Source organism: Sebastes umbrosus, chromosome 2, assembly GCF_015220745.1.
Source record: "Sebastes umbrosus isolate fSebUmb1 chromosome 2, fSebUmb1.pri, whole genome shotgun sequence".
NCBI lineage: Eukaryota > Metazoa > Chordata > Actinopteri > Perciformes > Sebastidae > Sebastes > Sebastes umbrosus.
In genome coordinates, this window is record NC_051270.1 from 26,048,236 (window position 1) to 26,071,514 (window position 23,279).

The 23,279-nt window shown below is 39.6% G+C and overlaps 1 protein-coding gene and 1 long non-coding RNA gene across 3 annotated transcripts in view; one reads left to right on the forward strand and one right to left on the reverse strand.

Annotated features, from left to right (window-relative positions):
• Positions 1-2,597: 2,597 nt before the first annotated feature.
• Positions 2,598-23,279, reverse strand: part of pde3b (phosphodiesterase 3B) — a 60,000-nt gene continuing 39,318 nt past the window's right edge. The window contains exons 2-16 of one of the 2 annotated variants that reach the window (XM_037747759.1): positions 22,606-22,656; positions 20,666-20,914; positions 19,978-20,132; positions 18,082-18,182; positions 17,770-17,995; positions 17,568-17,659; positions 14,221-14,375; positions 13,838-13,972; positions 12,387-12,498; positions 12,094-12,207; positions 10,150-10,349; positions 7,533-7,736; positions 7,140-7,301; positions 5,616-5,874; positions 2,598-5,518 (exon numbers count right to left, since the gene is read on the reverse strand). In XM_037747759.1, the coding sequence (XP_037603687.1) occupies positions 5,304-5,518; positions 5,616-5,874; positions 7,140-7,301; positions 7,533-7,736; positions 10,150-10,349; positions 12,094-12,207; positions 12,387-12,498; positions 13,838-13,972; positions 14,221-14,375; positions 17,568-17,659; positions 17,770-17,995; positions 18,082-18,182; positions 19,978-20,132; positions 20,666-20,914; positions 22,606-22,656 (2,430 nt within the window). In that variant the 3' untranslated portion in view covers positions 2,598-5,303. Of the gene's footprint in view, positions 5,519-5,615; positions 5,875-7,139; positions 7,302-7,532; positions 7,737-10,149; positions 10,350-12,093; positions 12,208-12,386; positions 12,499-13,837; positions 13,973-14,220; positions 14,379-17,567; positions 17,660-17,769; positions 17,996-18,081; positions 18,183-19,977; positions 20,133-20,665; positions 20,915-22,605; positions 22,657-23,279 lie in introns of both variants that reach the window. The other variant, XM_037747751.1, reaches the window with a different exon arrangement.
• LOC119475264 lies at positions 19,380-20,835 on the forward strand. The gene is made up of 3 exons (XR_005203748.1): positions 19,380-19,672; positions 19,798-19,901; positions 20,698-20,835. It is a non-coding gene; the product is annotated as an uncharacterized LOC119475264 (long non-coding RNA).

Sequence of the window (23,279 nt, forward strand, 5' to 3'; positions counted from 1 at the left end):
TAAAGTCTTTCTTAAGCTATTTAAAACTTGCCCTATCATCTTTTAGCTGCTGCTAAATTGCTAAAATCGATCTCTGAAATGTACAAAGATCTCATATTTATTACTTACAGTATGTGTGTCCACATATTAAGACCTCATTCAATAAATGTAATACATTATAGTAATTTCAAAAGGATACAGCCTCTTGAGTCCTTGTTTCAGGACACCCAACATAATCAGTAGTTTTTGTAAACTGTGTGTTGAAGGTGAAAAGCAGCAGCATCACCCCTGCGTTACGTCTCACCCCTTTGCACTGTTCTGCTCCCCGCGGAGAAATGCTTTGGGAATTCAACACATTATGTTATTATTTTCTTATGGTGCTAACAAACGATGGTTTATTCACAAATTGAGCATACACAGAAAACATGAGCATCAATTTGGAGTTGTTTTCAGTGGGCAACCTCTGGGTCTCAAAAAGGTGAAGCTAATGTGTCTTAAACTTGCATTCTTTCTAACAGCCAGCAGGGGGTGACTCCTCTGGTTGCAATAAGAAGTCTGATTGTATAAAAGTCTATGAGAAAATAACCCTACTTCTCACTTGATTTATTACCTCAGTAAACATTGTAAACCTGATTTTATGTTCTCAATCACTAGTTTCAAGTCTTCTTCAATACAGCATGATGTTCATTTAGTAAATGATGGTCCCATTTAGAGTCAAATAGACCATAAAGCAGGATATGCTTTAGGGCGCTGCTACCTTGTGATTGACAGGTCGCTACCACGGCGTTGTCCGGTCTGGGAGTTGTCCGCGTTTTCGTCTTACAACTTTAACCCATTTACAGTGTGTTTTCAGTTCATGAAAGTTAATTGTAACATTTGGGTTGCCTAAAAATTTCTTATTCAGCGTTCGGTTATACTTAGCTCCACCCACTCGTGTCACTTCTGGTTGCAAAAACCAAGATGGCGACGGCCAAAATGCCGAACTCGAGGCTTCAAAACGGCAGTGGGTGACATCACAGTAACTAAGTCCACTTCTTAAATCCAGTCCATGGTCGTGTTTCAGGCGACACTAAATGTAAGTTTGTTACTCATTCCCATTTTAACTCAGTTTTCCTCTCCACCAACTCCTGAAGGAAATATCTGGCTCTTTAGCTGCTAAATGTTCCACTATGTTCACCTGATAGTCGCTAACTGTGTCTGTCTGCGGCTCGGTGCTGGGGAGGTAGTATACAGTAGGTTTTTAGAACTTTTTCATCAAAAACAGGGTCCTGCTTCTGCCACAAAATGACACTGATGATATGGGTCTGAGCGAACCAAAACAGGAAAGGCCATAAAGCCGACACAATAAGCTGAAAGACGCTGTGTGCTAGTGCCAAGTGGAACTTTCGAGTCTGGTGGAAATTGTCTGTGGGTTCGTCATCACGAGCGACCTCTTTCACATCACACGTGACGATTAGGTACTTTTGTTAAGGTGGGATTAGTAGTGTTCAAATATTTTTATTATATTTGTTGAAATTCTCATTTGAATTGTCAATTCTTGACAGCAATCAATAAATCAAATGCTCTGACAAAAAAGACGAGAAACTACCTGCCTGCACGCACTCTGCCCGGGCACTCATTGCGCATCACCTGACTCTTCATAATGATCATTTTGGAGGAGTGGCATTGGAGGAAGGCTTGAAGGGACAGACTGTCAGTTTTGCCGATTTGGCAACTTTCTAGCTATAGATTTGGGCACTTTTGAAGCTACTGCTGCTACTTTCATTGGAAAAGAATTGGCAACACTGGACTCTGGTTTTCCGGTTGGATCATTTTCATAATCTACTGTACTCTTGCTGGTTTCTCTGCATTACTGACCTTAACTTTAATGTGAAAATATTTCTAACAGCAGCTTTAAAGGCTCTGCAAACCCACACAGGTGTTTTCTATTACTATGGCTGATTAGACCTCTGCTCAGTTTGAAGTTGGGTGGAGCAATGCAGGGTGTAGTCATGCCCTAATAGAAATGACAAGGGCGAACGTTGTCCCACCCTATCAATTGCAACCAAGAGTGAGGGAGATGTCAAAAGGTTGCAACTAACAATTATTTTCATTGTTGATTAATCTGTTGAATATTTTCTCTATTAATCGATTAGTTGTTTGGTGAAAAATGTCGATCAGTGTTTCCCAAAGCCCACGATGACATCTTCAAATGTCTTGTTTTGTCCACAACTCATAGATATTCTTTTACTGTCATAGAGGAGTAAAGAAACCAGAAAATATTCACATTTAAGAAGCTGAAATCAGAGAATTTTTGCCGTTTTTTTATTCTTAAAGAAATATTTAAACCGATTAATTGATTATCAAAATAATTTAGTTGGTGATTAATTTAAGAGTTTACAACTAATCGATTCATCGTTGCAACAATCAAGCCCAGTTTGGACACACCCACTGTCCTGAGAGGAGGTCTTGTCTGGCTTATAAGTGAAAACACCTGTGTTGGTGTACAATAGGTGTGTTTAAGGTTATTTGGGGTTGCATGGACACTAAAAGAAGGCAGTGTTAAATATAGTATACTGCTTCACAAGTTCACATGGACACACACACGCAGACCAATAAAAATCAATGAGAACTTTTGATACTTTAAGGATGGTGTTTTATGACAGCTATAAATAACAACAAAAATCAGTTGCCCCCACAATGTAGATAAGGGTGAATGGTTACATTAGACAAACGTACGTATATTGATGCTACATAAGGGTAACAACCATTCATAGATGTGTTTATGGCACAATCATCGGAGGACACTGTGGTTTGAAAGACTGCACAGTGAGAAGCCAACAAACCTTTACAACTTAATGAGCCGGAGCATGTCGGGTCGGGAGCTACCGAGGCTTTATGATCCAGCATGGGTCCATGTGAAAAAAACTGAGTTGTCAGAATGTATATGGCTCTGACCTGAGTCCAACTCTGACTCTCGCCACCGTCACTGCCACTCCGAGCCTGGTGGAATATTTGACTCGAGGTGTTTCTCTTGCATGAACAGTACTGGAGCCCAGAGAGGTTTTGCCAATCAGCGTATCACAGCCCACAAACTACTGTTCTGTAGGTAAAGTTTGGCACGAGTTGGGTCGACTGAGACGACAGTGATAGAGATAATGAAGAATACAAGAGTGGTTATGATGCAGAACAGGGAGAGGAAGTGAAAAATCAAAACACCAAACCCCCACAGTTCCACACCTGTAAGTAGAAGTAGATAAAAACTCTGGAAACACAATGGTAATTACAGAATCTCAATATACAACATGTCAGCTGCGTGTAGAAAACAGATGCATTCATTTGATTATTTAAAAAATATATATTTATATGCACATACTCTTTTGTACAGCGGCTAAACACTTGTTTGGTATTAAAATGTGCACACCTGTATCTATTGTTGTTGTCTTTAAATAGTACTATCTTGATTTACACTGCTTACTTAACATTTTTTCCAGAGATTATTATGATTTAATAAGGTGATAAAGGAGCTATAGGCAACAATTGTGCCTTCCCTTTCATAAAACGTCTTATTCTAGTGGAATGCCAAGAGTTCTTAGAGACAAAAATAGAGAACTAGTAGTTTTTTAACCTCTTAAAACCAAAGTGAAACGAACCCTGGATCCCTTCTTTACACACTGGCCGAGTTATGGGTTTGGCGACAAAAAAACAAAAAAAATAAGGAAAAAGAGAGATGGGTGAGATTTCAATTAGTCTAAACATCAGTGTTTGCCTGCTGACTGAAACAGATGAATAGACATTGTACTGTTTGCTTAAAAACAGAGTGAATTTAATAAAGAAATTAACTAATATACTGTTATAGAACTGCAAAATTGTGTTGCTGCAGGAGAGACGTTTGCAGTCTGCTAACAATCAAGATAAGCGTTTCTCCAGTGAGGTTGTAAAAAGGTTATGCAAACAGTGTATGAATGGCCAAGAGACAGCACATGCTGTATGCTCCTCCGTCACGGAGGATATCAATTGCTGGAATTGGTTTGTAGTCAAGTTGTTCATTAAGAGATTACAAACTACTTCAGTCACCCAGATTTTTTAATTTTCTTACTTTTTTAAAGTGTATTTCATATTAATGACATAAATTCTTGCAAAATAATTATTCAACTTTGCGTGAATCCTGAGTAACCTTTAAAAAAATACTTAGAATCAAAAAAAAAAAAAGAAAGGAAAATGAAGAATCCATTCATTGACACAGCACTCCTGATCTCAACATGTTAAAACGCCAGAGGACATTTCACTGATTAGAAACCATTACTGAAAGGACACACAGACATACACACAAATTACATACTAATAATAATTAAAAATGTGCTCTCTTTCTCCCTACTCATTCTCTCTGTCACATTCCCTCCAAAAATATTCACGCACTCAAACAAAAATGAAGCTAGGAGAGTTAAAGAAAAACAAAAAATGAAAAGACGGGTGGTACACATGAGTAAAAGCATCAAAAATGATGCAGATATAATGCTATTAATCAGTCAACATTTCAATAATGTCTCTGTGACTGAGTCTGATACAGTGTTTCGTGTCGCCAGCAAGGAGAGAGAGAACTACACAAGCCGAGGCTCTGGGCCGATATGGACTCAGTAAAAGTTCAGACAGGCACATTTGATATATATATGTATATATATAATTCAAAAATATACCTGACATTGAGGCTGAAACAGTCTCAGTCTCTTGTCTTTCCGTGTTTTGAACTGTTCGCTTTGGTAAAGGGTATCAATCGCTTCGTGATGCTTCATTATTTCTCCTCTACCTTTTCGTTTTTAAATAGACGGGAATTGTTTTGTACCTAAGGGAGGTCGTGTAAGCGCTTTGCATTCAAGGCAGCATCACAGCCAGGTCACCATGGAGGGCAAGTTAATGCTGGACCCTGTCCCTCCACACTTTTCTTCTTCTTCTTCTTCTGCACCTTTCCTCTTCCTCAGTTCTGGTGCTTTTTTTTCTCCATGGGGTGAAAGTGCATAGGAGTTGGGCAACAACCGTTGCAGCAAGGATCCGCTCACAGTAGTAAGGCCTTTTTGTTTCTCCAAAAAAACAATGTGACTGCTTAAGCATCTGAGTGTCTGCACAGTGAATCTTTCAATATGTGTGTGTGAGGGAGAGAGAGAGAGAGAGAGAGAGAGAGAGAGAGAGAGAGGGAGCAAAGTGTGTTTTATGTGCATTTGTCAACTGTCTGTGTGTTTCTCATGTCTGTTTGTGAAAGGCAGGTGGTTGAGGGACTCATGTCTTTGTACTGCCTCTCCTCTTCTTCTTCTTCTTCACGCGTATCTGTTCTTTCCTTCGTCCCCATGCTACTGACGCTCCTCTCCCTCCTCCTCCTCCTGGATGACCTGGATGTCATCTGACGGGGAGGTGGGCAGGCTGGCCGGCAGGCTGGGGAGGAGGCCGTCGGGCTGCTGCTCTTTGCTCTTCTCCTCCTCCTCTATGGTCTTCTTCCACACCTTGTGGTTCTCCGTCAGGTGCTGCATGATGCTACAGAACAACCTGCGGCGGCTCTTCCTCCTTTCTGCAAACGAAGAAAACACAAAGAAATGTTTCAGGAAATCTAGATCGGCCAACTGTAATCTGTTTTTAAACTTGACAGTATTGATGAGCTGTCTTACTTGGTGCCAGCTCGTCATCTAGTTCATCATCTTCATCCTCATCTTCATCTGTGTCTGTGTCCACCTGCCCCTCCTCATCATCTTCATCTGATCCCGCTTCATTAATCCAGTGGCCAGGAAGAAGGCCGGCGGCGTCGTAGGAGTTACAAAGTGGTCCTACAATGTGAGTGATGAAGGACTCCTGAAGCTTCGCCAGCTGCGGGGAGGAGCGGTCCATGAAGGGGCTGATGGGTAATCCCAACCGAGCCTCCTCATCACCCTGCAGATTAAAAACAAACATTATGGTTAGAAACGCCTCAGAGCCTCGATACGAACTACATCACAATCAGATGGGAACAGAACGTTATGAATGTTACGCTTTCTAACTGACTACGAACTAATAACTTCTCATTTGTTTGTCTTATCATGCAGGAATCCACATTTCCCATGCAGGACAATAGAGACTGAACTGTACTGAACTGAACTAAGATGAAATGTCATCTTTTATTGTTATATCTTTTATAAATTTGCATCTCTGGGATTTACTACAGAGGGATAAATAGATGTCACTAATGCAATTCATCTCTCCTTTTTGTTTTGGTCCTTTTTCATGTTTGTCCTTGTTTACTGTATTTGTAAACTTGCTGTTTAGATTAGGGTGGGATTGTTCAAAGGGTGGGTTATTAATATTATATAAATTAATATTAATGTGCCAATTATGAGTTCTCTCTGAAGGTATTTGCAGTGGGAATGGGGTTACTTTAGGCCCTAAAGTAACACCCCACAATTACTGGGCCATAGGTGATACCTGCGGGCAAGATTTGGCCGACCATGTTCTAATTCACAATGAAATTAAATTGATTCATAAAGGGAATTTCTTTTGTAATTTGAATGTAAATAATGTTCCACAAAAAAAAAAGCATCAACATAGGCTTGTTTATTAAAAGAAAGTGCCAGGGAAGGATCTCCCGGACCCCCACACATTGGTCCGGGCTAAGTCCAAAATGTCGGTTATGTGTTTATTAACTGGCTCCTGGAGTGTTCCTGCTTTGGGGTATAAAAACGAAAGATTCTTGTTTGAGGTATTACTTTTTACTTAAGGTGCTAAATGCGAGATTTGGAACGTTTCTATTGCATTCACACGGCGCTCAACATGGCGACGACTGAGCCAGCGACTCGTAGCTAACGGTGTCAACAGCGCTAAAAGTGAAAACAATGGCAAACGCTGCTGACAGTGCAGAACAGTGGCCGTGATTCAGCTAGTGGGGCACGCTCACTTGCACTAACATGCACTAAAAGTTACGCACGGCCGGCCCGACAATGTCAACAAAGCACTGAGAAACTCAGATTACAACACACACAGAGCAACTTCATTCTCTGCTCAGGTATACATTACTCCTTCATATCTTTACGTAGCAAATAGTTGTTTGATGCTATATTAATACTCTAAATATTGTATAGAGTAAATAATGCAGAAGATAAAGATAGAATGAAATGTTCTGTGTTAATTGAATACACTCCACAGCATTAGCATGCAGTCTGTACCTGCTCATAAAACTCATTGACGATGCCTTCTGTCCACTTGAGGTGCAGGTCACGAACTTTGGCCGGCCCGTTGATGTCAGCCAACTTGATACACACTTGGCACACCAGCAGCCGGTCATTCTCATTGGTCCAATCAATTCCTGGACTGTTCACATCGTTCACCTGTTAACAAACAAGCAAACGATGGATGGATGGATGGATGCCTTATTACAACAGGTCAACTGATTTTTTTCCTGCATCCATTATTCTGAGTACTGCTCATCTAAACTTTAACGTACCATCCTCCTAATGTTTCAATCAATATTTTGTCAGAAATTAAAGGATCAGGAAATAGATAATGATCTATTCTGATCATATAACTCAGCAATATGTTACGATTTCCTCATTTCAGACCTTGGCATTGAACTCAGCCAGGAAGTCAAAATGCTTCTTGAGGTCTGTGGCCAGTATAGCCTCGATGACGAGGAAGCGAAAGCGCTTGAACTCCACGTGATCCAGGTTGACCAGGAAGTTGAACTCGGGCTGGGACAGGTAGAGGCTCCAGGCAGACGCAGCGTGGTGGTTCTCCAGCACCGACCTGTCATTGTAGAGCACCGCCTACACCACACAGGAGGGAGAAGCCAAGTGGTGAGAGAGGGGAAAGACGGCACGCTAAGAAGATTCCTAAAACGTCAGTAATACATTTGCTTACATAATACGTCTGCATATGTGTTACACAATTTGTAATGGCTTTAAAAATAGCGAGCACTCAGTAAATGAGATAAACAGGACATGAGGATATTTGGTTATGAAAATAGAAATGCAACAGGCTCAAGTATGGCTGAGAAGAGAAACAGGATAAAAGTAGTTACGAGGACATTAGATACCACGAAAGGCTTAAAATATCCTTTTAACAGACATGGGGGTTGTCAACATCATTATCAATCAATAGGTACAAGGTTCCCTCTCCTTTCTTTTTACCCACTTTCCTGGGACTTTTACAAAAGCCAGACAGTGGGAGTGCTATCATGGGTCATGTTGAGATAATACAATATTTAAATAGGGGCACACAGTTAACCTTTTCACCCCTCATTTACATTACATCTGTAGAGATGATTTAACTTTGTGTAAATCTTGGGACATCAAATAATGATCGTCCTTTCTTTCATATGTATAGATCCAGCAGAACAGCTTTAGAGCTGCAACGATTAATCGATTAGTTGTCAATTATTAAATTAGTCGCCAACTATTTCAATAATCAATTAATCGTTTGAGTAATACATTTTTTTTTACAAAAAATAAAATCTCTGATTCCAGCTTCTTTTATGTGAATATTTTCTGGTTTCTTTACTCCTCTACGACAGTAAACTGAATATCTTTGAGTTATGGACAAAACAAGACATTTAAGGATGTCATCTTGGGCTTTGGGAAACACTGATCGACATTTCTCAACATTTTCTGACATTTTATAGACCAAACGACTGATCAATTAATCGAGAAAGCGACATTAAAATAATCGGTAGTTGCAGCCCTAATCAGCTTTGCATTATGAAGTATATATGGAAAAGTCATCCAAGGAAAATGTTGACTGTGAAGTGAAAGATTAACTGGAAAACTGGAAACATCGTGTTTCTGTAGGATACTCATGATACATGAGAACAAAACACCATTTCAAGTGAATTGTTTCTAGCTCTGCAAATATAACGTGAGGGAGCCAAAGTGATACAGAGGTATATAAAAATCAAAAACGAATATGTAATGATTTAAAGGACGAGTGTGTAGGATTTAGTGACACCTAGCGGTAAGGTAGAAGATTGCAACCAACTTCACTCACTCCTCCTTTTCCAAGACTGCAGTAACGTGAGCCGCCGAGTGCAAAAGTGTGGTAACGTCGTGGCATCTTTCAGGACCTTCGCCTCATTTTCATTAGGAGCAACGAAATTCAGACGGCGGCTGGCGTTACCATGGTTTTGCACTTGGCGGCAGTTTCACAAGCGTGTCAAATAACTACGGTGGCCTTCAGGTAACGTAAAATCACATTTGGTTTGTCCGTTCTGTGCTACTGTAGAAACATGGCAGAGCAACATGGTGGACTCCGTGAAGAGAGGACCTGCTCCCTATCTAGATATGAAGGGCTCATTCTAAGCTAATGAAAACACAACGATTCTTAGTTTCAGGTAATTATACACTAATGAAAACATAGTTATGCATATTATATTACATTACTGCCGATAGATCCCCCTAAATACTACACACTGGTCCTTTAAAAAAAAAAAAAAAAAGCACACGATATGCAGGTAGTTCATCCCGTGTGGCTTAGTGCATGTGTGGGCGGATCATGATTATTTGTGTTGAGTGGAGGTTTTTCTGCGGTCGGTCAGACATGCAGCATCCAGACAGACTGCGGAGAGACAGCCATGTGATTCTGTGTATGTACACAGGGCTTGTCTCAGGGACAAGACGTCAGTGGTGATATTTGCCTTCCTGTTAGGAGGAAAGTTGCTGTCGATAACCGTGGAGTGGTTAACATAGGAGAGTACAGACAGAGGGATAAATGCTGATACTGCAGCAAATGCAGGATCCAAAGCGTTCTATCAGTTTATCATTTTCCGTGGAAAATAGTGCTCACATGGATAGCCAGCACTTTGGTCCCCAAGTTTGAGAAGATTTACAAATGGAAGAAGCAAAAACTCATGTAGTTCAATTTAGTATGAAGGTTTCAAAATGCGAGCTAAGGTGACATCCAACACTGTGTGTGAGACATCAGGTTCAGGTAAAGTACAGGACCATATATATGCTGACTGGCAGGGGTCATAGAAATGATCAGGGGGATCTCACTCCTTCATGTATTTGTGTGTATACTCTGTCTCTGTCACACAACAGTTGTGGTGAAATGTCATTTGGCATAATCCCATATTTTGAACATCTGATCCTTTGTTTCTGTAAACACGAGTGTGTTTATGTCCCAGCGACCTAAAATAGTCAATTCAATCTACGACACATTCAAGTACCAATAAAAGCTGCAGGTTACCTGAGATGCATTAGTGGCTACTAGAAAGGCATTTGTGCGACCGGGGTGGTCATAGTCGTGCATTGCAGCTGCTACATAAAGGGCCATGAGCTCCAGGGCAGGTATGTTCCAGGCCAGGCAGCCGTAGCTGTCGTCTGAAATGGAGGAGCTTTTGGAGGAGGCGTAGGATATCCTGCCTGGAGAGATCCCGCTATCTGAGTCTGGAACATGACAACAAACAAGATGGACGTCAATGAATGTCACAGTGATGAAAAAGGAGGTGTAGATCTACACGGTCATTGGAAAATCAGGGTTAGAATTGTGGCTTTTGCACAATTCAGCAAAACATTACTTTTGACTGATCTCTATAATTTAAGCAGAAATTGGATTAAATGCAAAAAGGAGGGACACACACAAACACACACACTCACACACACAACCACACACACACACACACACACACTGTTCTATTCTCATGTATTCACTGCTCTACTCAATTTCTCACTGCCATTTCCTCCCCCCCTCCTCTCTGTCCCCTCTTATCAAATGGCAGCTGTTCCGGCAGCCTCGGCGTTAGACGTCAGAGGATAAGCCTCAGGTAATTTCTAATGGAGCTAAAACATCATCAGCAGAGACGAGCCTGGGAATGTCTGCGTTTTAAACCGAACCATCTGCAGAGTAAAAGCCACATCCCGTAAAAGAAGAAACTTCTAAAAGCATTCCAGGGAAACCAAAACCAACACAAAGTAGTTCAGCTTGAAATACTATGGAGGCAAAAACATATAGTCACAGTCCTGTGGTTGTGACAGGTGGTATTAGTTCGGGTTACAGGGGCGGGCGCAAATATTGTTTACTGAATATATTTGTTGCAACCTTTAATACATTCAATTCGATTTTGTATTTTATTTAATCATACTCGTATTACTTATTTTTATATTCTGTTTTATTTACTCTTTTGTAAACATTAAACATGCCTTAAACACACAGTATGTAATCTGTATCTATCCTGTACAGGTGAATTAACATGGGGGTGGGACCACAGGGATATAAGTAGGTGTTGGGAATCTGGTGTGTGAATTTATTTAATTAATCTATTTATTTATATTAATCTATTATTATTATTATTAGTATTATTATGTATATGTATATTTCTTTATTGTTGTTATTATTTATTTATTTTGTATTTCTTTTTTACTTTAATTTATTATAATTGTATTTATTTATCTATACATTTTATTTATTATTTTACTCTATCATTATTATTGTTATTTTATTGTCAAGATTAACATTTTATCTCTTCCCTTGTTTTTGAAATCTTTGTTTTTCAAATTACAGTTACTATCTGTTATTACATGTACATAGCATTATATTTGTTATGGTTTAGGTTGTTGGTTTAGGTTGTTGTTCTCATTATTCTTAAGGAAACAATAAAAAGCCTGATTAAAAAAAAAGTACCATACCTATATGTATGCCGTATAGGTGACAACTAGAGACTAATCGTGTTTAGTGGGATATGTTTTTCTGTTCTGTGTAACTTTACGGATATAATTCCTTGTCAATGTACATTCACTGACCTAATAATCTGACTTCTCCCACAAGATGTTCATTAGTTGGTAGACCAAAATGTCGTTATATAATTAAAGACTATATGTTCCATGCCAGCCACATTAAGAAGGTTTCTATACTGTGAGGAAGCCACTGAGAATGTAAAAAAAAACTTTCATGTATATTGTTTTTAAAACTATTACTACAACTACAAACATACTATCAGAGAAGTCCATTCAATGATGAAAACCCCCCAGACAAATCAAAATGTGCAACACTGGCTAACATCTGTGCAACACATCAGAGATTATATAACGCAACCACGCATTTATCTTAAAATGATTGTTGTATCCGGATTATAACCTGTGTTTTCCACAAACTGTAACAACGATCTATAACCGAATGAGTTTATGAGCCCACCTGTATCACTTCCTGTCACATGCTCACTGTGAATCTGCTGGAACCCAGGGATTGGTCGAGTGGTCAGGTACCAGACAGCGTGGAGCACATCAGTAGCATGGACCCTGTTATGATCTGTAAGCATAATAGTTCAAATGTTACCATGTACAGTACACCAGCACTCTTTGAAATGTTAAATCATTTATGGATGACTAAACCTGAATCTTAGTAACTTAATTAATTCAATAATACACATGAACATCCTGGCATAACACATAACAAATGTCTTGAACACTACACAGTGTAATACTCACAGGGAATGTCTCTGTAGCCACTTTCCAGAGCACAGAAGTATGTCATGAACTCCCTCACAGGGATCTTGAAAATTTCAAACAGACACGTATCCTGGAAAAGGGTGTATGTCACCTGAGGAGACACAAGCCAGCTTTACTGAAACACCAATCACAACACAAGATTACCAGCAGCCAACATTAAAATAACTTTGTGCACATCATTATGCATAGACAAGAAGTTCACTACCTGCTGAAATGTAATTTCAAGCAAAAAGTAAATAATTTGCAATTACTGAAATCTGTAATAATTATAATTTAAGTGTTGCATGTTTACATTAAATTTAGACTAGAGGCTAAAAGTCCTGCTAGCAGACCATAACGGCTGCAATGATGATTACATACAACTTAATAGTATGGAGTCAGATCAGTCTTAATATTAATGAAGGCAAACAGACGGATTCAAAAATGTTTTTTGTGATTTATATAAAAATATATATAAATGACTCTCTCCACAAAAATATTTTTCAAAGCACACAAAAATAGTTACCGTTGTAAATAAATAAAAAAAATTAAAAAAAATTAAAAAATAAGGTTCACAAATATATTCCTGATGAACACAGAAATAGTTCTTGTTTTAAATAGATGTAATAGAAATCCACAAATATATGTATTTAAAAGTATTTGCAGTTTTCTTAAAAAACATATTTAACTAACATAACATAACTAATAACATAACTGTTGAAACTGCATTCACAAACTGCTTGTCATGTGTGAACTTCACTGCGTGTGTGTTTTTTTTTTTAAGACTCCCCTGATGTGCACCAATCTGCAAAAGCATTTTTTTCAACAGGGAATCATCTGTAGCCAATCAGACATCTCCCTCCTTTTCAGCCAATCACATGAGCGAGCCTCCACGGGGGTATGATTTATGTCATGCACATGGTGAATGCAGAAAATAGTCAAATAGCTACTACTTAAATACATATATTTGTGGGTTTCTATTACATTTATTTAAAACAAGAAATATTTGTGTGTGCATCAGAAATATATTTGTGAAGTTATTTTTTTATATGTGGATTTTCTTTTACATTTATATACAACGATGACTATTTTTGTGTGCTTTGAAAATAATTTTTTTGGAGAGAGTCATTTATATATAAATCACAAAATACATTTTTGAATCCTTCTGTGTATATTCTGGCGACCTGTCCAGGGTGTAACCCGCCTTCGCCCAATGTCAGCTGGGATCGGCTCCAGCCATTCCGCGACCCCGAATGGGATAAGCAGTTACAGATTATGGATGGATCCGTCTGTGTGCATTCATTAATACTGAGATATATTAGACATATTGAGAGTGACATGACTCCATATAATAGAACTGTTTGCTTTTCTTAAGAGATTTATCAGAAGTGGACAGACTGATCAATAAAACACACTACTACATCTTCAGGAGATGAATGGTTTGTACTAACATAGCTGAGTATTCTCCCGCTCTTCCCTCCTGTTCGGTCCACCAGGTCAAAGATCTGGAAGTTCCAGGTGTTCATCCTCTCCATGAGAGCTTCGTGGTCCTCCAGCATAGGATCTAGTCTGAGCTCCTGCTCTCCCTGGAGACAATCAGAGAAAACGTTTTAGAGATTAGCACGAGTATTGTTTCTATTGACACATAACGTTTCTGAACATGCAAAAAACTGAATGCTTGTGAGACCAGATGAGATAACTTGTCTGAAACGAAACTACGGCTGATACGGTCACTTATGAGAGGGAAAAATACAAACAACATGATAAATGGAGTAATTATTTCATCTGCTGTGCTGCAGTAAACAATCATATCCTAACAAGTGATCAAACACACCGCTGATTCCTGAGTCTGCTGGTCTGTGCTCGAGCTCTTCTTCTCCTCGTCCTCTGCCAGGTTTCCTGCAGCGTCTGGTCTCCCGTCCCCAGACGCCTCCGCTTCCACGCTCTCCTCCCTGATCAGAGGCTCTCCGCTGAACTCCAACCCTTCGCCTGCTGCACACACACACAGCACAGTCAATGGAAAGCCATTATACAGCATATAGACGCACACACACCTATATATAAACTGTTCTTGTTTTTTTTACTCTGCATTATCACGTTACGTTCATGTGTTTGAATTTTAAATTTAATTTAATTAATAAAATGCAGTCACAGAATGGAATAGTTGTTTTTATTTATTCAATATATTGATTTGCCATATATTGAAGTATTTAAATGAGCTTTTGATACTAGAATTACTTAAAATAAAGATTCGTTTTTTTCTTATTTAAAGGGACTGTATGAAACTTTTTACACGAGCAAATGTGTGAACAGGTTGTAAACCTAACCTAAAAAACAACACTTTCTGTGTTTCCTCTATCAGCCTGTAGACAGCTTTTAATGTGAAGCACTTGAGCCGGTGTCCCAGCGAATGTTACGTCATGCACGCCCGTGTGTGCCTAATCTCTTCAGCGCAGCTACAGGAATAGATAAAGATAGCTAACGGTTGGTGAGAAATGGATTCCATTGACAAAAACAAACGACCAGCCTTCACCACAACTCAGACTCCAATACAAACTCCACGGAAGCACAAAAAACAAAGTTATATCTAGTGAAGCCCGTCTTGCAAAACAGGAATGTGACCGACATCGTGCAAAAATTAGGATCATCACTGATGGGTCCTTCGATTCATGGCGGGAGCTTCGTTTGGTTTTGGATATCAAAACGGACCCCGAGCTGGCAAAATTCCTATTGGACTGGTAAGCTAACTTTACTGCAAAGCATGTGAAATATATAGTGATATTGTGGTTTTAGCTGTCAGTCACGTTCAGTCTCGTGTGTGTCGCCTCACTGTTTTGACCGATGCTCGCTCGCGTCTATGTAGTCCGAGCAGAAGCGCGAGCAACAGGACGCTGACTGTCGTTGTCTTTACGGCTACAAGTGTCACTATTAACAAGCAATTTCTGATTCTTACATTGAGTCCCTTTAAAAACTTATTTTACTCATTTTAAAAATGACTTGCTTAAAACAGGTAACTGTTGTAAACTGAATAGAAAAAAAGAAATGGAAACCATATACTGGTTATCAGAGGGTAACCAATATTACGTTCACATATAAACAGAATACAAAAAGATAACATCGATGACACATCAACACAATAAATCACAAAGCTAGAGCAGGGAAGTGGAAACTCATACTAAGTACACATGTACAAGAGTGTAAATCTGCAAGTGTGCAAGGGAAGTGCAAGGCATGGAGCCAGAGTGCTCATTGGTATTGAGCATATTAATAACACTTAGGATGAAGGAGACGTGGAATCCCGCCCTGAAACGACGTTTTGAGGGAAAAAGCTTAAACTCCTTCAGGAGTGGATGGTCCTGGCAGTCCAATATAGCATTTTAAGGACCTGCCCGTTAAAAATGTCCAAGAGCATAACCCAACGCCTCCCTGAAATCTTACTGGCCATTTTAAGAAGACTTCCAACTCTACTCTTATTGGACAACTTTAAATTTCAAAATCAAGCAATAATACGAGATGTTAAAACAGATTCAGTGAAACTTCTGTAAAAGACAGTCATCTTTCTTTTATTTTCAGGTAAAAAAAACGTTTTTGCTGAACCTTTTTAGAGACAGCATCAACATGGGATTTGAAGCACAGTTTGTCATCAAGAACAAAACTGAAATATTTGTAGCGATCCACTATAGGTCGATGTTAACACCACCAATGTCAGCAGATGGCAGTGGGCTTGGTGGTGACTTTCTGACACATTTAGATGGAGGAAAGACTCATCACCACACCACAAAGCTGTCCTTAGTGATTACAGATAACCACTGAGAAAACAAGGCTTATTTCCATTCTGTTAAGTCCATCTATTCAACAACATTTTTACTAAAATTTTACTAAATTTACATATGAAGATTTTAAGTTTATTAAACATTTAGGTAACACTTTATTTTACAGGTCTGCAAATTTCATGGTAATTAGGTGATAATTAGCAAGTAACCTATTTGGAATTTCTTTGGAATTACTGCCAAATTACCTCAATATTTACCTCAAAAAATTATCTAACATTACTTCATTATAAACATTATTTAATAATTAGATGCTAAAATAGCATATAATGGTTAAATTAGGCTTGAGAAGCGGCTGCTCTTCATCGGAGGTGGAAACCAAAACTAATAGAAGACACTTCTGTTCAGGCACAAATCTCACCACTGTGTGACTTATTGTCTAAACAATGTAACCTGGTAGCTAATGCAATGATTCAGGGAGTTTTTTTAAGACATTTCAAATAAGTTATTGTGCTAACTATTATCTATTTATCAGCAGACATGGAAATAAAGCATAAAGATTAACTTTGTATTCTTTTCCTGGAAATGTATTAAATAAATAACCAGCTATTGGGAAATAGTGGAATATAATTATTAAATAATGTTTATAATTAAGTCATTTTTTATACATTTTGGGGTTAATATTGGGGTAATTTGGCAGTAATTCCAAAGAAATTTCAAAAAGTGCCTTCTATCAGTACAGAAGCTGGCAAAACAAGCCTGTTCCACTACTGTCCTTGGTCCTGGAATGATTTGCAGGCCAAGCTTAAACTTGATACCCTTATCTCTTTAAATGATTTCAAACATAGAATAAAGGAAGTGGTCACTGCAAGCTGCAGTTGTTTCAATTAAATAGCAAACACATGACCGACATGCTGCACTGTTAATGCACTCTATGATGATGTAATGTATTTTGTCGTACCTATTGTCTCTGTCGTGATTCAATGTTGTCTTTATATGTGTATGTGTGTAGTGTTGGATGCTGCCGTTTGACCCTGTCTTGGCTAGGTCTCACTTGTAAAAGAGGTTTTAATCTCAATGTGACTTCCTAGTTAAATATAGGTTATGAAATAGGTTACTTGCTAATTATCACCTAATTACCATGAAATTTGCGGACCTGTAAAATGAAGTGTTACCCATATTTACTTACTTGGAATATAACAGGGAAAAGATATACAATGTGAAATGTTCATTCTCTCCGTCTGCGTCCGTGTGCATTAACTTGTGTTATATTTGGAGTCCAGCAGAGGGCAGCATTAACCCCCTAAACTGCTTACAGAAGTGCTTCTCTTTCGATCTCCAACACTGGTCCAGACTCTCTGCCACCACACCATTACACTAATTTATGTGCATTAAATGTAGTTGTATGTACCTGAGCGCCTGCGTTGAGCCTCACTGGCGAATGGCTGATAAGATTCCCCCGCATCACCGCTGGAAACTCCCTTGAGCATCTGACGACCACAGCTGGAACGGACGCGACAATCACAGACATGACCAATCATGACCATTCCTCTTAAGTTATAACCACTAACACATTAAAAAACACAGTAACACTTCATTACTGCAGGTCTCACCTGGTGCACAGAGGGAAGGTGGGGCTACGGAAGGCCTGCTGGAAATCAGGTGAGCTGAGGGTGTAGCCCAACGACTTGTGCAGGTTCAGATTGACGCTCGGCTTTGTCAGGAAGTCAGCTGTGTCCGGGAACTCCACGGGCGATCGGGTGACGAGGGACGATGAAGAACCTACTCCGAGAAGACCGTGGCTTGGTGAGGTGACTGGGCTCAGGCTGGGAGAGGCGCCTGAAGAGGGAAAAGAAAGAGGCAGGAGATTTAGTCAAAACAAGAGCACATGTAGAATCTTAAAAAGTTTTATGGTTATGTCTCACCTGCTCTCCGGGACCCTGCGTGGTAGGTGAGGGTGACAGAGGAAGACCTCTGCTTGGGAATGGTGAGCAGGTTTGGATTGGGCCCATTAGACAGACCTGAGCTGGAGCACAACACACACACACACATATTCAACACTGGCTCTAAAAAACTACTTTCTGCTCTCTAAGCATACGTTTTGCACAGATAAGGAATAACTAAGATATTCGATCGTCTTAAACTCAAAGAAGCTCCTCTGCCAACATAGCTGGTCTCTACTGCCATCCTGTGGAGACATATACACACTACACCCCAGTGTTCCCACAACAACTTTATAATAAATTGCACACTGTGTAATGGATTTGTTTACAGTCACTCAAGGTGCCCGATTTTCTTTCAATGCATATAAACAGTAAGTACCATTATTATAGTCCACTTAAACTCATTTATTGATTGTGTAAAATGTGGATGTATTTGTTTTTACTCAGAGAACAGACGACACCATGATATGTTAACAACTTCTTCTGCTTTTGATTTCTCATTTTGGTACATTTTGATGTCGACAGAAACACAAAATGAAATGAAGTTATGGAACACAATTTCGCCCAATTTTCTTGTTTGTAGGTGACAGACTGCTATAAAGAAAATTCAGAGGTACAGTCAGTTTTGTCATTATAAATTGACATACATTTAGATGTTCTTTGTTTCTCAGCTGATGGTAGCAGGGTCTGGTCTGTCGGTCAGACCAAACCTGCAAGCCGCTGTTTTTTGTTCACGGTTCAAAATATGAAATTTAATTCCTCACCAATCAACTGTGAGGAAAAGAGAGTTAAAGTCCAGTCTGCAATGACACCTATACTTTCTTTATGTACAGCTCTGTTGTAGAAGCAGCCATTAAGTTTAGGGATCCGAACTGTTGTGAAAGCCAACAAAAGCTGTTTGGTCACTTTGTGATGGATTTACGGTAAAAAATAAGCTGCCAGCTAGGGAAAGGAAGATCTCTCATGTCAGCGTAATGTCAAATTATGGTAAAAATACGCAGCAGCACATGGATATTTTTTTAAGATTTCTGTTTTTCCAGGCCCTGACAGCTCTCACTTGACATCTGGACTTCAGAAAGTAGTCAATATATGGCAAAAATATGTCAGCTAATCCATTATTTTTATATTAAGAACAATCAGCTTTGATTCAAAAGAAGAGATATGCTTGCTGTACATTTTTAACCCTGGATTTTTAAATAAATAATTTCTTAAAACAATCAGTGTTACACTGCTGTTTTGAATGCTGTCACAGTTCCTCTGACCACTGGAGATGTTTTTATATGAATATCCAGTAAAGTATTTCTTAATTTCTACGGACAATGATGAGTACTAACGAGAACAGAGTGATATGTTTTCAGAAGGTTAAAATAACTTTGATTTTCGTGATAATTTATTGTATCAAATCAGAGCTATATTACATGTTTGCAGTACAACCAATAAAAGTAACACCTAAGCATAGGCATTTAACTGTAAAATCTGTTTTCTCTATTCAAAACCAGATGTGATCTACATTTCTCCACAGTCCTCTCAACACAGATGTATACTACTCAGTTGACCTGGTTTCCTGTGAAGTGTACTATTTCTATTTTTATAATGAAGATGATTTCTTGCTTATTTAGAACTCACTGAGGCCCATTCATAACTTTTTTCAGGCTGACCAAACATAAAAGAAATTACCCCTGATTTCACTGTGCACAGGTGCTGCTGAGCCACCTGAGGAAGATCAGAGCTGGAGTACAGTCACATTATTCAGATCCTGCAAGAGTCGCCATTAATCTGCTCCAAAACCGGGCAGATTCAGGGTAAAGTAGAGCCCAGATGACGTGTGCAAGACAATGTGTGTTTCTGGACGGTGGTAAAGTGTGTTTGTGTTGGTACCTGGTCAAGTTGAGGTCAGGGTGGGGTCTCTTGCCGGTGTTGCGTTCCCAGCGTAAAGAGGTGGGGTCAAGAGGAGGGAGTGCGGAGGAGGAGGAGGAGGAGGTGGAGCTCCGCCTGGGCTGAGGGGTGGGGAGGCTGTTTCTGCTGCTCAAACCCTGATGGGGGAAAGGAAGTCTCCAGTATAGATGTATGTTTTATACACAAACTGAAGATGCTGGTCATGTTACATAAACATCATTATCACACCAAAAAGCTGCGAGCATTTCTGAACTTAGGTCACGTTCAGACTGACAATAACACAACGCGAGAAAACCATGAAAAACAACAACACAGCGTTGTAAGGTCAATATGTTTAAACTGGCTCAACTTTTGCAACAATGCAACGTCATCGGGCAACACTTCACATCATCTGATCAATCAGGAATGTGAATGGCGTAATTCTGTTATCTACCTTGTGACTATCAAGATAACGGATACTGTCGCTCTGATAACTTTCAACAGCTGTAAAAATCTTTTCCCACAGTATTAGAAACTGTTGTGCAGCATTATGTTGTCTGAAGGAACTTTTAGTGTCTGTGTTAGATACTGTACTTCTTCAGTTCTGGGACTTTTTAGACTGGACTGGCCTATAACTCATCTCTTTATGTATCCCTACTAGGGTTGGTGCATTGGTAATGCTTGTACCCACCTTAATGGTTTTCCTGTCGCTCCTCTCCACAGAGTCCTCCACCTCATCGCAGGGGTAGAAACCTGGGAAGGGGGTGAAGGGGTTGACCCTGGGGCGGCATGAGCCTGAAAACGTCCCCATGAGGCTTGAGATGCTGCGCAGGGCTGAGATGGTGTGTGGCGTCAGAGAGGAGTCCATCAGCAGGTCTGATACCAGGTTCCTGGCCTCGTTGATGACGGAGAGATCCACGCCGTTACCGCTCACCGCACCCTGACATCCGCACACATACATCACACAGGTTAGGGAACAGGGCAGCACCTTTTTTTTTTACCCTTTTAGACCATTTAGGCGTTTAGTTGAGTTTTATTTATTTAGCTATCCATCTATCCGTCTGTTTTGCATATTGTTGGTGCACCGAATTAGAGTTTCTAATCCTGCCTCTGGTGTTTTCTCGCTGTAAATTGATGATATTGTACATATAAAGTATGTTTAAAGTGTTAAAATGTGTGTCTAGTAGCCTCTTGCTGGAGTCTCCTAGACAGACAGCCTGACAATCTAATGATTCATGCCACCAACTTAAATAGATGTTGCGGTAGGAACAACGACAGTAACAAAAATACACTACATCTAGAGCCCATATGAGACGTGTACTGCTATGCCAATTAGGGATGTCACAAGAACCAATACTTTGGTACCAAGCCAATGCCAAAATTTTGAAAACGTGACGGTAACGTTACTCTCTTTCTACAGTACCGTAGGTACCGGTGTTGCACCGAAATCAGTGATTGCAGAGCTAGCATTAGGTCGCCGTTTCTGATGGCTGTCGTCAGGAAATGTGACCCCACTGTTACCTGCGTAATATGTCATAAATTTGTGACAGAAAACACACATGAATTTAATTTTTAAAATTATTTAAGATTTTTACTTTAAAGATATTTTCACAAAACTCTCAAACAAAAGCAAAAGATAGGTACAGAGGGGTCACATTTTCTGACAATGGCTGTCAGAAATAATGACCTCATGTTGCTGGCTGCTCTGTGGTCACGGATTTTGATGTAACACCGGGGATCAGGGCTCGAGACGGCGTCCTGTCATCCCGGGGACGATAGAATATTTCCATGATAATGGTACATTGTGAACAACAAATCTGTGTTGCTAGTAAAGTTAGCTGTTAGCAGCCGGTGGGCAGCACAGTCCTGCTTGGCTAAATAACGCAGCTAACAGCTGACATACGGAGGTTGCATTGAGTTACATTATGATGTGCTCTCTTCAGTAGAAATGGGCAAAGGTAAATTCGTTATCATGAGGATTCAAATGTAATGTTGTAAAATTTTGTTTATGGCGTGAAACTTGAGGCGGATTATAAAACCGGTATGCAAATAGTAATAAAGGAGTTTATGTTGACGTACATGGGACTTATTGTTTCAGTTTTTATTTTTTTTACTTTGTTTTTTTACTGTATCAAGAATCGTGAAATTTCACTGGTATTGGTATTGTCTACTAAATTTGTGAAAGTGAAATCCCATAAATTATAAGAGCAGTGTAGCACAAAACAGGTGTAATCCTTGATTTATTCAGGGCAGGTTTCATGTGGGAAAATGTCCTGGCTGGCTCGGCTCTGTATGTCTAACAGGAACAAATAATGATTTTAGGTCTGTGGGAGCTAAATTCTTTGACAGATTACGCAAATAGTTCAAACAAGACAAAGAATGTAAGATAAAATAAAATGTGGCATGACAACAATGCCAAGGTCATTGTATGCCAGGTTTTTACACAATGTGTATTTTGCCTAAACCAAAAAATGTCAACAAAAGAACTGAATGTCCTAAAGGTGACTTATAGACCGTGTTGTTCTGCTGGTGGACTACAGATACCGCTCTCTCGGAACAGACCTGTATTATCTGTGCGTTACCTGGATGAACCCATGCGCATTAAACTCCTGAAATAAACACAGTACTGACCTGATACTGTGGCTTGTACCAGTGTTTCAGATCCCAGTCCCACAAGATCATCTGAAAAACACAAAAGAGACACATGAACTGTCAGTCATCGTTGCATTTATGTTTGTGCACAACAGAGAATATGAATTGTGTTTACATAGAAGGAGCACAGGCTTTGACCCCTGCTCCACTTTCTGTCTTATGACTGTTCGGTGAGGGCACCGGCAGGTCAGCAACAGAGCTTCTGTTAGTCTATTCTGCCTGTTATACAAACACACGGTGTAGTAACAGTTTACATTACGGATTTCCTGCACCACATGATACACTTTCTTACTACAGGTATGCTAATGCACAATGCCTCAGCGACAGCAGTCTGAGGCCTTTCACTGAAAGCAAAAGAAGAAAAGCAAACCACTAAAACCACAGTGGTGCGTCTACAATGGAGCTATGAGATGTTATCTGGCTACAACTACGTCAATCGGCAGCACTTCCACGCTATCTGTCGGTAACCAAACAGGAGCTCTCACACATTACAGCGGTGTGCAGCCAAAGTTGCAGCAGGTTGTGTAACACTAAGTTGCTGGGCCTTAAATAATCTAATCCTCCAGCTCAAGTATAAATACAGACATGATTAGTTAAAATAGCAATTAATTCGGTTTGTTATACAATCCAATTAGACTTTTGCACTTTGTTTT